A 14,869-nucleotide genomic window follows, 5' to 3' on the forward strand; every position below is an offset into this window, starting at 1 on the left:
CCTGCGCCTCCTCGGGGAGCCAGTGGGGCGCATGGGCGCTGGGGACGCGGAGGAGACCCCACGCGCCAACTGCTTCCCCCCATCTGAGCCTCAGACGCCGCCCTCCCCTCCCCTGACGACACCCCCAGAGAGGATCACTCTTTGGGGAGACCAGCGGGGGGTGCCACGCATGAGGGGGCCTGCCCTTACCCTCCAGGCGTGGCCTTCCTCCAGGGCTGCACTCTGGGCTTCGGCCGGGTTCTCGATCACTCTTCCTGTTTGCCCGGAAAAATCCATGGCCACGAGGGAGTTCTCAGAGACGCTGCGCTGGAAGGAAAGGGCAAGTTCCTACGACGTAGGGAAGGAGGCCTCAGCCGCACATGGGAACGCAACACTGTCCTAAAGGTGGCCAGGAAAGGGTGATGGCAATGTCCCACCTCCCCACTCCAGGGTTCGGAAGTGGGGCGCACTCTGGAGCTAAGGACGGCTTTGGTTTCTCTTGAGGAGAAGGAGAAACGCTCCAGTCCCCTTGTGGCCTCTAATGCCGCTGGTGAGGCTGCGGGTGCCGAAGGGCTTGGACTGTGGGGTCCCTCACAGGTGACCTGCCCGGGCCAGGACACATCAAGGGGTGGGAATGCCGTGGGGAGCTCAGCCCTCACCAGACACCAAGTCCTGATTCAGGGCGAGGCGCGGACCCCCCTGTGACCTACGACGTCTCCCAGGCACGGACCTGAAGGAGCTTTAAGATTAGGTTTGGAGAGGACCAAGTCGTTCCTGCACTTTGGGAAGCGGAGTATGTCCCGGGAACAAGGACGTTCACAATGATCTCTAGGTTCCCACCAGGGAAGGTTCTCACGTAATGGTCTACAGCACCCACGGGCGCCACGGCTGAACAGGGGTGAGAGCCGGACATTGCCGGTGACAGTCTCTGACCACTTGAACAGAGTCACCTCCCTGAATAGGCTTCAGGGGCATGCAGGATGGTGGAGGGGCGGGGGGTCGGTCCCCAGCAGTCACGCTGCTGAGAAGACAAGATCCGCCTCCCGGGCAAGGGAATGGGTGGTGTAGACCAGCTTCCCTGAGATGCACGAGCTCGTTCTGGAGCTTTTCCAGGCAACCTCGCCTGAAACCATCTGGGTACAAAGCACTGTGATGCCTTCCGGAGACTCACCACTGGCGTTGAGAAGGAGGGGAGCAGGGGCTTCCTCTGTGGCGGGATCCTGTAGTTCTGGTACAGGAGCATCCCGTACTGCGGAGGAAAGGCCAGAGTCGGTCACAGGGGCCGCGTGAGCCCCACAAGCCCCGGAACGTGGCAAACCCATGGTGGCAAAGGGCAGTACTGAGCGGTGCCCCAGCCGCCTCTGTGAGCCGACGGACACATGTGCAATGCAGCACACTGCCTGGGTCCTGCGTGACTGTCCCCACCACCCGCCCCCCACCCCCCAGACGCCAGTGGCTGACTGGCTTGCTCATGTTGTTGGGCAAGGGATAAGCACGCAGTGACGATGTAATCAACTGAGAACAATGAACCCTACTGAATGCTGCTATGGGCCAAGTACGGTCCCAAAGGCTTTATGCTGCTGTCTCGTTCGAGACTCTTCTTTTTAGGGAATGTGTCCTCTGTCCCCGTCTGACAACAGATGTGAACAGGGAAGGGAGGCAAGTTGCTCAGGATCCTGGTAAAGTAAGGAATCTGGATTCGAAGGCACACAACCTGTTCCCAACGGCGTTCTTCCCAAGCACCAGGCTCACTGCCCGACCGGCTCGCTGGGTCACGCTGCCTGTGCCCTGGCGAGAAGCAGGGTCCCCCACGCTTGCGGCCGCCCAGCCTACGCTCCAGTTCCCCGCTCCCACCACACAGACAAGGAAAAGGAGCAGGTGAGGACAAGGCTTCCAAGAGGGCTGCACTTCCCTTCTGTCTCCTGCAGGGTGGGTGACGCGTTCCCAGCTCCAACCCTACAGTGTGTCCTTGGTTCCAGAATAAAAGTGCCGGATAGGGGCGCCTGGGTGGCTCAGTCGGTTAAGCCTCCGACTCTCGATTTTGGCTCTGGTCATGACCTCGCAGTGCGTGAGATCGAGCTGCGCATCAGGCTCTGCGCTAACAGTGCAGAACCCGACTGGGATTCTCTCTCCCTCCCTCTCTCTCTGCCCCTCCCCTACTCGCACTACCTTTCTCTCTCAAAATAAACTTTAAAAAATTAAAAAAATAAAAAAATAAAAAAATAAAAATAATTGAGGAGTCTCCTCTGGCCCCCCCCCCAACCAAATTTTTTTTTAAATGGAGAAGACAGGCTGGCAGGACGAAGTGAAAATAGTCAGTGGTGAATTTAAGCACAAATATTAATAATCGAAATGCTATGCTTCCCAACAAACACTCCAATGAGAACATGAAGATTATCAGAGGAGAAAGACAATTACGTTATGTTTGTAACAGAGACAAGCTCTAAGCGTAAGGACCCGGAAAGGCAGCAGAGACGAGGGGAAGAGAAAAGCCGTGTGAACACTAAGCAGAAAACACTGAGGTAGCGAGAATAACGTCATATGGGTCAGATTTTGAGGCAGGAAGTCCTGATGCAGATAATAAAGCATAATAATTCGGAAGGATCAAAGAATCAATATGAAGAAGGCGTAAATTACTCTGACATTGTCTGAGCTAATAACACGCACGCGCGTGTGCACGTGCATATGTGTTTCTCTAAACGGATATGTGTGTGCAGTGTGCATGTACATGTATGTACGTATTAGTTTTGAACCCAGTAATTACACAAACGTGACAAACAGCAACTAAGCTAGAATTTAAGAGGCAGAGTTCTAGTCTGAAACACAGTTGAGAACGTTAAGCCTTAAAATCAATGATCTAAGGATCCCTTTCAAAACAGTATAAAAAGATCATGAAATTAAGGCCAAAGAAAGAAAACGTACGTTCTCTCTCTTCAGGAGGCCCCAATACTGCTCGCGGTTCCAATAATTCGCTGGAACAACTTCTCTTTGACTTCTAGGTCTAACTAGTTTGTTTTTTTCTTATTGTTTTTTAATAATTAAAGAAAAAAAATTTTTTTTAAGAAACACGTTTTTAACGTTTATTTAGTTTTGAGAGAAAGAGACAGAGTGTGAGCGGGGAAGAGGCAGAGAGAGAGACACACAGAATCCAAAGCAGGCTCCAGGCTCCAGGCTCTGAGCTGTCAGCACAGAGCCCGACGCGGGGCTCGAACTTGTGGACCGCGAGATCATGACCTGAGCCGAAGTCACCAGTCAGACGCTGAGCTGACTGAGCCACGCAGGCACTCTGGCTCCGACTTCTCGAATGTGAAGCCTCTGTGAGAAGCTTCGAGACCCTGTCCGGACAGACGTGCGGGTGCGCCGGGCTGCCGAGACACCGGGAGGACTCGCCACGCACCTTGAGGAGCCTGCACGCCGTCATCCAGCAAGTTCTGCCCTGTTCGTCCTCGGCACACAGCAGCCGCAGCTCCTTCGTCTCGCTCCTGACTTTGTTGGGCTGAAGGAGGCAAGTGATGACCCGGTGAGCGATGACGCAGTGAGTGTGGAACGTGCCCGTGTGACGGCAGGGCTGTATGCACACGGTGGGCAGCAGCAGGAGGTGTCACCAGAGAGGGCGCCTCCGCCTAGCCCCCATCGCGCAGCTGAGGGCTCAGCCACCCTCCAACAGGGAGTCTCAGAGAACAGACACAGGACAGCAAATCTCCCAAGACAAGGCGGTGGCCGCAGGGACAAGGGAACATCCTGCTCTGTGGAGGGAAGGCTGGATTTGACAGGAGAGTCCAGATAAAAAGATGTGCGGTGGCCTCCCCGGAACACCGAGGTGGCGGCCGAGGAAGTGCCCCTGCAGGGCTCAGCCAGCGAGGGGAGAAGCCCCCGAGGGCATATCTGAGTGGCCCCACGGGCAGCCCAGAGAGGGTGGTGTCACCCCAGAGAAGGGGACTGGGGTGGACGAGCGGCCTGGGGTCAGCGGGGGGTCACCGTCACAGCTGCCACCGTGCAGGGACGGCAAGTGCACCCACGCAGAGGCAGGGCTTACCTGGCGATGGGGGCAACTGCTACAGGTGCAAGCCGGGGGGAAGGGAGGGGCACCGACCACCTGAGTTCCAATAGCCCCCCCACCCCGCTGCAGCCCTCCCGGTGCCTCCCCCGCACCTCGGGCCCTAGGACTCCCACTACTTGCGACCCCAAGAAGCTTCACCGAGTGAAGCCGCAGCTGGTATTTTAGGGAGCAACGCGCCCCCTGCTCCCTGACCTCTCCTTGGGACGGCGTGGAAATCTGGCTCAGAGGTCAGCCCGGCCGGGGGACTCCAGGCACACTCATGGCAACCGGACGTGAGCACCGGGGCTGGTGCAGGTACTACCTGTGAGCACCTGGGAAGATGCAGTAAGACGGAGGGGGACCCTGAGCACAGCACCCAGTGCACAGCGAGTGTGCGGGAAACAGTGCTACCATGACGATGACCAACATCGCCACCGCCTCACCAGGGGTGTGTGTGCATGTGCACACGTATGCTCATGCCTGCATGTGTACTTGTGTGTGCACAGTATGTGTATATGTGTGCCCATGTATTTGCATGTGCATATTGTGTATGAGTGTGCATATGTGTTTGTATGTGCATATACAGGTGTATGTATATGCATGTGTGTGTACGTGTATTTGTGCATGCACATGTACACGTGTGTGCATATATCTGTATTCACGTAGGTGTGCGTGCGTGTGCATATTGTGTATGTGCATGTGTGTTTCTGTGTGCATATACAGGTGTACGTATATGTATGTGTGTGCACGTCTGTTTGTGTTTGCACATGTACACTTGTGTGTGCGTGTATCTGTATTCACGTAGGTGTGCGTGCGTGTGCATAGTACATGTGTGCACGTGTGTGCCCATGTATTTGTGTGTGCATATTGTGTATGAGTGTGCATGTGTGTTTGTGTGTGCATATGCAGGTGTATGTATATGCATGTGTGTGCAAGTGTATTTGTACATGTACACGTGTGTGTGCATGTATCTGTATTCACATAGGTATGCGTGTGTGTGCATAATGTGTATGAGTGTGCATGTGTGTTTGTGTGCGAATATACAGGTGTACGTATATGTATATGTGTGCATGTGTGTTTGTGGGTGCACATGTACACTTGTGTGTGCATGTATCTGTATTCACGTAGGTGTGCATGTGTGTGCATAGTACGTGTGTGCACGTGTGCCCATGCATTTGTGTGTGTATATTGTGTATGAGTATGCATGTGTGTTTGTGTGTGCATATGTGTGTATACATATATGCATGTGTGTGCATCTGTATCGATGATAGGTGTGCATGTGTGTACGCACATGTATTTGTGCATGCCTATGTACACGTGTGTGCATGTATCTGTATTCATGTAGGTGTGCATGTGTATTTGTGCGTGCATATTGTGTATGAGTGTGCATGTATGTGTGCATATGTATGTGTACATATATACACACGTGTGCATCTCTATATCGATGTAGGTGCGTGTGTGTGTGCATATCTGTGTTCATGTAGGTGTGTGCATATGTGTATGTGCATCTGAGCGTATGTGTGTACCTCTGTGTGTTCCCATAGAGGTGTGTGAGAGGTATATGTGAACATGTCCTCTCATACACAGTGTCCTCTCACACACATGTGCACAGAGGCAGGGCAGGGCTGTGGGCACACATACCATCCTGGTGACTGGAAGCTCATACGGAAAGTGTTGGCTCACTCGGTACCCTGGAGGCCACCCAAGTGATGGGCGGCGGGTCACTAAGCCACTGAGCCCATTGACTCGCATTATCCATCATATTCCCTGCTTTTCTCTGAGCCGCTAGCTACCCAAGGATTGACACACCATAAGCACAGAGGGATGGATAAATTCACTGGGAAACTCTGTTTGTTAGAAAATAAACCAAAAACCCCCACCGCCAAGGAAGGCATTTGTTGGCTAGTTCCCAAGTCTCCAGCGGGATGCCATCAGGGCGTGGCAGCCCCGGGACGGGACAGGGGTGCGGGGGTGTGGGGCGGGGGGCGGTGGTGGGAGAGGCGGGCTACCTTTATGCAGAAGCCATAGTCCGTGGGGGCGCAGTACTGCTTCCTGCCGGCGATCAGGGAGAATATGCTGCTGTCTTCCAAGCCCGCCAGCAGCTGCAGGTGTCTGGGCTCCTGGGAAAAAAAGGGTGGTCAGGTTCACAGGGGAGAACGTCTCAGGCACGGCCAAGAGCAAATGTTCTCACGTGCTCCTCAACAGAGGGCAGGCTGCGCACACTCTCAATGTGGCTCTTTCCCCTCTGCCGCTCTACAGACTGCAACCATCGTGTAAAGTAAGCGCTAAGTTAGGACCAAACCCACCTGGCCCTCGCCAAACAACCCCCCCCCCCCAACTTGGGGTCCCATCAGCCCCTCCCCCTCCTGTATTAGCACGTATTAGGTTGGCGGCTGTCCTTATGGCCACCTTGGAGGCTAACTTCCAAACTATGGAAACTGAGGCAGCCTCTTCCGGGGACTCAGGCCGCTAAGGACACTCTGCTCCCAAGCCACAGAGGGGGCCAGGGCTGGCCAGCCGGGGGCGCAGCGAAGGGGCGTTGCTGTCTGTGTTGTCGCCTGGTTTCTGAGGGAGAAGAGCGGGCCAAGAGCTCGGAGTTCGCTTCACAAGTCAATACGAGCTTGGAGGGGCCTTGGGCACATTTTAAAGCGAAGCTGTGTCCACTGCGAACCCTGCTGGCCTGGTGTGACGGAGGCGGTGGTGGCTTTAAACCTCACCTTTGGGGCGCCCGGGTGGCTCAGTCAGTCAAGTGTCTGACACTTGATCTCGGCTCAGGTCACGATCTCATGGTTTGTGAGTTTGGGCCCCGCACCGGGCTCTGCTTGGGATTCTCTCTCTCTCTCTCTCTCTCTCTCTCTCTCTGCCCCTTGCCCTCCCTCTGTCTCTCAAAAGAAACATTTAAAAGAAACAAAAAAACCAACAACGAACTCACCTTTGACACTCCTTTAGTGGAGCAGTAGAGGCCCGATCTCCGCAAACACACGTACAACTTTCGCCACGACTTCTTCCCCAGATCCTTCACGTGCAAAAACCCCTGAATTTCAGGACAGCTACTGCAGTTGAGAAAGTTCTGTGGAAGAAGTCAGGCAACGCTGCCACAGGAGAATTCGGGCAGATGTGTCCCACTGGCCTCCCTGACATCCCGACATCCTGTCAATCGGCACAACGCTCTTTTCTGGTCCGACCAAGCGTTCTCAAAGGGCAGCTTCCCTTTCAAACACCAAAAAACCCCGCCTGACTGGCTGTGGCGGGAAACATAATTAGTATTGAAACACAATGGGAGCGAGCGGGCCTTTCTTTTCTACTTGGTGCCACCCGGAGAGCGTTGGCTGCCTTTGTGAGTGCTATATTCTCTCACCTAATACGCTGTAGATGGACACATTTTGGGGGCACGGCGGCAATAACATTCGCTTTCCCGACTTCCCCGGAAGGACTGACTGGCCATCGGTGCAGGGGCCCCGGGGACTCCCTGCACCGGGAAGGGGCTGCGGGAAGGCCAAGTTTTCTAGGAATAGACTTCAGGAGGCACAGGGGCAGTGAACAGGGACAAAAGCATGTATAACGAACAACACGCTAGCTTTCAAAGAGTTTTCTGGCAGCCCAGTCCTTTTCCACGGTGATGTGGGCTCAGCAGGTCTGTAGAGATTCCCAGGGCGGTGGCCTGACCTGGGAGCCTCGAGGAGACCGCCAGCCGCGGCTTCTCACTCCTGCCCTCCCGCTCCCACCGCTTCTAATCCGGAGGGAGCTTATCCTGTCTACGAGCGCTTGTTTCGCTTTGAGGGAGCTTGGCGGTGCACACGCTTCCCAGGGCAACATTCACGCTAGTTGCTCTGAGCGCCAGCAGGAGCCACGGCGAGCGGGGGTGACGAGCGCAGCCCCGTCAAGGTCCTTAGAGCTGCTGCCGCCACAGCACGAGGGGACCTCCACCCAGACCCGCTCCGGTGAGTCTCTCCTTGCCCAGTACCTGCAACAGCTGGTTGTGACCACCGTTGGGCTGCTGGCACCAAGTAACCATCTGTTCTGGGAAGAAATTCTAAGGAAACAGGAAAACAGTCGTGGTTAGCGGCAAAGTGGGGAGAAGCTTCCTCACAGGTGCGCTAGTTCTGCAAACGTTCCTGAGGGCACGCGGACGTCTGTCTGTAGTTAAAATGATGGTCCTTCGTTAAAAAAAAAAAAAAATTAAGAAAGGGGCGCCTGGGTGGCTCAGTTGGTTAAGTATCCCACTTCGGCTCAGGTCATGATCCCATGGTTCGTGGGTTCGAGCCCCGCGTCGGGCTCTGTGCCGACAGCTCGGAGCCTGGAGCCCGCTTCGGATTCTGTGTGTCTCTCTCTCTGCCCCTCCCCCACTCATGCTGTCTCTCTCTCTCTCTCTCTCTCTCAAAAATAAATAAAACATTCCAAAAAATGAAATACCATAAAAAAATTTTAAAAATTTAAAACTAAAAAAATAAAAGTGAATAATGAAATTAAAATGAAATAAAAACAAAATGAAGTAAAATAAAATAAAATAGAATAAAATAATAAAAACAAAATAAAATAAAATAAAATAAAATAAAATAAAATAAAACAAAACAAAACAAAACACAGTCCTTATTTCTCCCTTATCCCATGATGGAAGCACCTGCTTTGAAAGGTCGGACTGTTTCCTTAAATGGTGAGTTCGGGATTGTGGAGTATCCGTCATGTTCAACGTGGACTCCTGCCTCACAGCGCACACCGTGGCGAAGGGCCACCACACAGTGGAACTCAGTGCGCGTCATAAGACAGAGACCTCGGAACTCACAGAGGAACACGGCGACGCGACAAAGTCTCTTCTGGTGCATTATGCAGAATCAGTTACCAAATTTCTAACTTTCAAACAAAAAAAAGCATCTAAACCACCTGAGCCAGAAACGGACGGTGGGTCTTCTGCCCGAGTCACGGCTGCTCGGCCTCGTGACTCGGGACGGGAGCACATGCTGTGGCAGGCACGGGTCTCCCGGTGCTGATACCTCACGGGACTAGTGCCCCCTGCCCCGCCCCCAATAAAAAGGAAAGAAAGATGGAGGAGACCAGCCCAGTATGCCTGGAAATGCATTCCTCCACAAACCACACGGCAGTGTTTGCTGTTTGCGGAGAGCATTGAGTTTTTATTATGCTGCGTATTTCACTGATTGGCTCCAATCTAACCATGAACTTTTGCTCTAGCTGAAAAGCGGCGTCTCGTCTCTCCCGACCCAGGGAGGCTCACCCCCTTTCCCTCTGTTACCGTGGAGGAAGGCGCCGGTTCCCTCCAGCCAGTACGCAGGCATGTAGCTAGAGCACCAGAGATGAAGTGTAGGGTGTGGATTGCTCCGTGAAATAGCCACTCGGATTCCCAAACCCATCTGCTACCCCTGTAGCAGCGGCTGCTGCCAATCCCAAGCATCAGCCACAAGATTTCACGAGTCCCAGACCCCGGACCCGAAGAGAAGACACTCACCGTAGGATTTTTGAAAAACTCGTATTTTGCGTAATTCTTCCTAAATAAAAATTTGCTGTCACTTGCCAGGGTGCTCTCCACCTGGACCACCAGCTCGTGGTCTTCCAGGTATCTCTCTGCAGAGGAAAAACGTGAGACGAAACAGGCATAAGCTGGGAGCTGGCTTGACCACCAATTACGAAGTCTCGTTACCGTCCTGTTCCCCTTCCCGCACTGTGAGCAAGGAAGTCCAGGACTAAATGAAGTTTAGATCTCTCTGTGGGGCACCTGGGGGGCTCAGTCACTTACGCGTCCCACTTCGGCTCAGGTCATGATCTCGCGGTGTGGGAGTTCGAGCCCCGCGTCGGGCTCACTGCTGTCAGCACAGAGCCCGCTTCGGGTCCTCTGTCTCCCTCACTCTCTGCCCCTCCCCCACTCGAGCTCTCCCTCTCTCTCAAAAATAAACAAACATTTAAAAAAATACTTAAATCTCTCTTTAATGCACTGCCAGGTGCACAAGAGGTCCTCAGGTAGGTACAGCGTGAGGGGTCAAGTCAGTCCTTTTATTTATTTCTTCTCAAATTGGCGTCAGCAAGAGTTGAGAGAGTCAATGAAGACCCTAGTGACAACGTTGCCCTTAAGTTAGGAAATTTCAACCCTTGTAAAGAACGTGGACTATAATAACTGGGAGAAAGAACACCCAGAGACCAGGAATGGCAGGAGGGACCGGAGGAGGGTGGGATAGGGGAGGCACAAAGCAGAAGGATAGCAATGCTTTCGATGTCATGGAGCTCGGTGGGCAGATACGACGTCGGGTAAGAGCACGCAGGAGGGGACCTACTGCCATCAGACAGTCTGTCCGAACCCACTTCCCTTGAAGGCTGAAGCCCATGCTACTGAACCACATCCCGGAGCTGATCTCAGAGACGAGATTATATTATTAGGATGGGGAGGAAAACACATCCTACACAGTGTGCACCCAGGTGCATAAGCACACGCGCACACACACACGCACTTCAGACCGCCTGACGTTGCAGCGTTATCAACCTGGAAAGGTACTTCCCTCGTGGACACTGATTCCACGTGGCGCACAGAGAACCGCACACGGCACCGTCCTGTCCCGATGGTGGTCACCCCGGCCCCCACGTGTCTCCTAAGACAGGAAACCAACCGTACGAAACTAATGGGACATGTAACAGAGCAAATCCACGGCAGCCTTGAGGCGTGGATCGATGCCACAATGGCAGAGCACGAGATGCTACTAAATGACACCAAAGGGGTACGCGGGTCCTCCAAAGCGCCCTCCTCCTTTCCCACGGTCCTGAGAAAAGTCTCCCCTTGCGGGAAGGATGAAGTCTGGAGTCAGAGCGTTTCTGAGTCAAATGTGGAAGAACCCGTCCGTGTACAGGTTCGAGCCCGTGGTAGCTGCCGGAGATGGGCCCACAGGGGCACACTCAGCCTCCACTATGACATAACAACGCCCGGCTGGAGCGTGCAATCACAACCACTATGTGTACTTTAAAAAAAAAAGGGATTGGCTCAGATTGGCATCCACTTAAAACGGATTTTTCTGGTACCAAACAAATTAGTGACTTCTGTTTTGAAGTTTGGGCGGAAAAAACCATTTCTGTAGTGACAGGGACAAAAGAAACAACCACCCCAAATCGGCTGAAGACAGGTTTACAGAATCGGAATGTTTTACCAGGTAAAAAATAAGGAAAGATAGAAAAGCGGGGCCGTGGCTATCTGAGGGAGGACAAGACCGATGCCGAGATCCAAAGCAAAAGCATTTTGTCTGCAGAGTCGTGAAGACGCCCGGGAGGAGAGTGGGGAGGCAGCAGCTCTAAGGGGCACACGTGCACACACAGACACGTGGACACACACACGCACAGGCTCCTGTCCTCCCCGACAGCCTCTTTCTGCCTCCCCGCATCCCACCAGGGCAAGATCCCGGGAAAGCTGCACACAGACTGGGCTGCATCCTCGGTGGTGGGGCCCAGGGCAGCCGGGATGAGGGGAGAAGAGACCCCGGGTGCACTGAAGGGGACATGCCTCTCTGGGTCACTCTGGTGCCGCCAGCGGAGCTCGGGCACCCACAGGTGAAAACAAAGGTTTCCCTTCTCCAGCCCGCAGGGCAGGCGCCCAGAGCCCTGGGACCGCGGGGGCTAGGAAGACTGCGTGTGACCCCCTTCCCAGAGACCCAAAAGCCATCTGGCCTCCTCCGTCCGCCGCTGGATGTCCACATGCCGGTGTTCCCAGCTGTCAAAAAGCCACCACAACAACATCAGTTCAAACCCCTCTGCTACAGTTCTGACTTTCACCTTGATTCTAAAAACAGGTGTTTTCAAACCACGTCGGGGGATTCTATTAATCACACTGCCATCTATAAACTTCATACAATCATAATGGCCTTAAATAAAACTGGAAAGCCAAGTTTCAACAGAGCACCCCCACAGGATTTTTTGCTTTTTTTTTTTTATGTTTGTTTATTTTTGAGAGAGACAGAGGGTGAGTGGAAGAGGGGCAGAGAGAGAGGGAGACCCAGAATCGGAAGCAGGCTCCAGGCTCTGAGCTGTCAGCACAGAGCCCGACACGGGGCTCAAACCCATGAACCGCGAGAGATCATGACCTGAGCCGAAGTCGGAGGCTTAACCGACTGAGCCACCCAGGCGTCCCCACGTCAAAGGATTTTTTGTGCAAATGGAAGAGTCAGACATTCCTCAGAGGAGATTCAAGTCTTTTTCGAATAGTTGACACTAAATCCAGCATCCACACCACCCCCCTACTCCACATGAAAAGTATTTAGAGACCAGGCAACTCAAAAAGGCAGATCCTACTACAGAAGTAAGATGTGCCTTAAGATGTGCCATGGACACGTGACTCCTTAGCAGAAGCCTGAGCCTCCCACCCTGGCTGGTGTCACCATCCTCCTCGCTGCCCCGCTTCTGTGCCCACAGCTGGCATAGCCCACCCACCCCAGACAGCAGAGTTGCCTGGGGCTCTGCAGGACTCGGGGGGTGCAAAGTCACTAGGGAGATAACACAGAAAACAGCCTCTGATGCTGGATATGCCCCATAAGACGCTTTCCTTCTACATACGGATTTCAGTGGGGAAAGTACATCATTGTGGTACCTTCGCGATGTAACCACAAGGAGACAGAGATGGGAAAGATGGGCCCTCGAAGGCCCTTCTGAGCACCGAGGGCTGAATATGCCTGTGGATTCTCCTTCGACACCTGTCCCCACATCCAGATGTCAGCGCCCCTGTTGCGGCTGATGCCTCCGAAGGGTGACTGCCACACCTTTCCTGCCTGGCCAGATACAAGCATGAAGCTGTCAACAACGCAAAGACAGAGCTCGTGCTTTTTCCTGGAGGGCTTTCACCTGACTCGCGCAACAACAGAAACCCCCAAATCCCTGAAATTCACAGAAGCGGTCTTCTCCTCCCTGTGCGTGTGTAAGGTCCAGGCTCTCCTGGTCGTATCTGTCCTGATGTCTGTGGTCACTCAGGGCCTGGGTGCGAGAGTCCCTCCCAGGGATGCGGTTTACCCGAAGTCACATTCTTAATGCCACAGGGACGCCAAGCTGCCGTTTTGCATGCCCCAGTTCCAGTTTTATAAACTTCCTTTCAAAAATAGTTTGTGGCTCAGTTGGTTAAGCATCTGACTTCAGCTCGGGTCGTGATCTCACAGTTGGAGAGATCAAGCCCCGCATCGGTCTCTCTACTGTCAGCACGGAGCCCGCTTCAGGTCGGCCATCTGCCCCCCTCTCTGCCCCTCCCCTGCTCTAATAAATAAACACATAAAAAAATGACTGAGAAATAGTTTACTCGATAATACAGCTGCAGGCTGGCTGTTAAATCTCCCTGCATCCCTTGCATGTGACATCTGGACACCTGCAGCTCACCAGCTCAGGGCAGACGGCCTGGCGGTGCCTTCCAGAACAACTGCCCGGCACCGGCCCCCTCTAGCTGGACTTGGCCGCTGTTGAGTGGCCTTGGTCAGGGACAGTGTTCGCAAGGCTGAGAGCTCTACACATAATACCGAAGCCACAACACGTCCAACAGGCAGGACTTGCGGGGGGGAAGCTAAGACATGAAGAGTTCACATGCAGGGAGGGGCTCGCTGGAGCTGGGAGTCCTGAGACACAGAACGGGCTTCCCCGAGATCACCCATCATGAAGGGCTCTGCCCCCCCACGGTGAGGGCTCCTCCCCAGGTTTTCAAATCATTACCTTGAGTCCTAAGTGACTTCAGGAACAGACACCGGGGTGTAGGAAAGGCACTGACCTGGCTGTGGTATGAGCATGGCTCAGAACAGTGAAATCCAGCCAGATCCCTGCTGGGTACCAGCGTGCAGCCACTGCACCTGCTACTCCCACCCCCACCCCCGAGTATGATGCCCCTGCCAACACTGGATGGCTGGCCCTGGCTCAGGGGCCACCAAGGGCCGCAGCCACACACAGGCATTTAGAAAACCACTTTTTCTAGGGGCGCCTGGGAGGCTCAGTGGGTTAAGCAGCCAACTCTCGATTTCAGCTCAAGTCATGATCTCACGGTTCGTGAGTTCGAGACCTGCATCAGGCTCTGTGCAGACGGCCTGGAGCCTGCTTGGGATTCTCTCTCCCTTCCCCCAGTCATTCTCTCTCTCAATACATGATAAGAAAAAAAAAGAAAACCACGTTTTCTTTTTAAAAAAATTTTTTTAACATTTATTTATTTTTGAGAGACAGAGCATGAGCAGGGGAGGAGCAGAGAGAGAGGGAGACACGGAATCTGAAACAGGCTCCAGGCTCCGAGCTGTCACCACAGAGCCCGACGCGGGGCTCGAACTCACGAACCATGAAATCATAACCCGAGACAAAGTAGGACGCTCAACCAACTGAGCCACCCAGGCGCCCCAGCTGCTTTTTTTTTTTTTTTAATTTTTTAAAAATATTTATTTTTGAGAGAGAGAGAGAGAGAGAGAACCAGTGGGGGAGGGGCAGAGAGAGCAAGGGGGACAGAGGATCCTAAGCAGGCTCTGAGCTGTCAGCACAGAGCTTGATGGGGGGCTCAAACTCACGGACCACAAAACCATGACCTGAGCCGAAGTCGGACCCTTAACAGACTGAGCCACCCAGGCGCCCCTACAAATCCTTTCAAATTACGAGCATTCAGACTTTGGAATGGGCTTTCAACAGTATTCACATTTGGGTCCGACTACACAGACGTGTTTTTAAAGTTAATTCCATGTGTGTGCGCGTGTGCATGTGGACATACACACTGCAGGGTTCCAAGTACTGTTTACTTTCCACGTTACTTGTGTGTCTATAGATGCTTCTGGCGGCCCTATCAGACCCCTGTGGGATCCTTGCATGGATGTCTCACACTGGAGCCTAATGACGGTGTCACCGGCTGTGTGTTACCAGTGA

At 53.6% G+C, this 14,869-nt stretch overlaps 1 protein-coding gene across 9 annotated transcripts in view; it reads right to left on the minus strand.

The window, feature by feature from the left end:
• GRB10 (growth factor receptor bound protein 10) overlaps positions 1-14,869 on the minus strand; it is a 186,854-nt gene that overhangs the window by 9,812 nt on the left and 162,173 nt on the right. For all 9 annotated transcript variants that reach the window (XM_060632134.3, XM_078442606.2, XM_060632137.3 and 6 more), the window contains 7 exons: positions 9,480-9,595; positions 7,983-8,051; positions 6,951-7,088; positions 6,028-6,138; positions 3,377-3,475; positions 1,151-1,228; positions 190-306 (listed from right to left, as the gene is read on the minus strand). In XM_060632134.3, the coding sequence (XP_060488117.1) occupies positions 190-306; positions 1,151-1,228; positions 3,377-3,475; positions 6,028-6,138; positions 6,951-7,088; positions 7,983-8,051; positions 9,480-9,595 (728 nt within the window). The remainder of the gene's footprint in view (positions 1-189; positions 307-1,150; positions 1,229-3,376; positions 3,476-6,027; positions 6,139-6,950; positions 7,089-7,982; positions 8,052-9,479; positions 9,596-14,869) is intronic.

The sequence above is a fragment of the Panthera onca genome, chromosome A2 (assembly GCF_046562875.1).
Source record: "Panthera onca isolate mPanOnc1 chromosome A2, mPanOnc1 haplotype 2, whole genome shotgun sequence".
NCBI lineage: Eukaryota > Metazoa > Chordata > Mammalia > Carnivora > Felidae > Panthera > Panthera onca.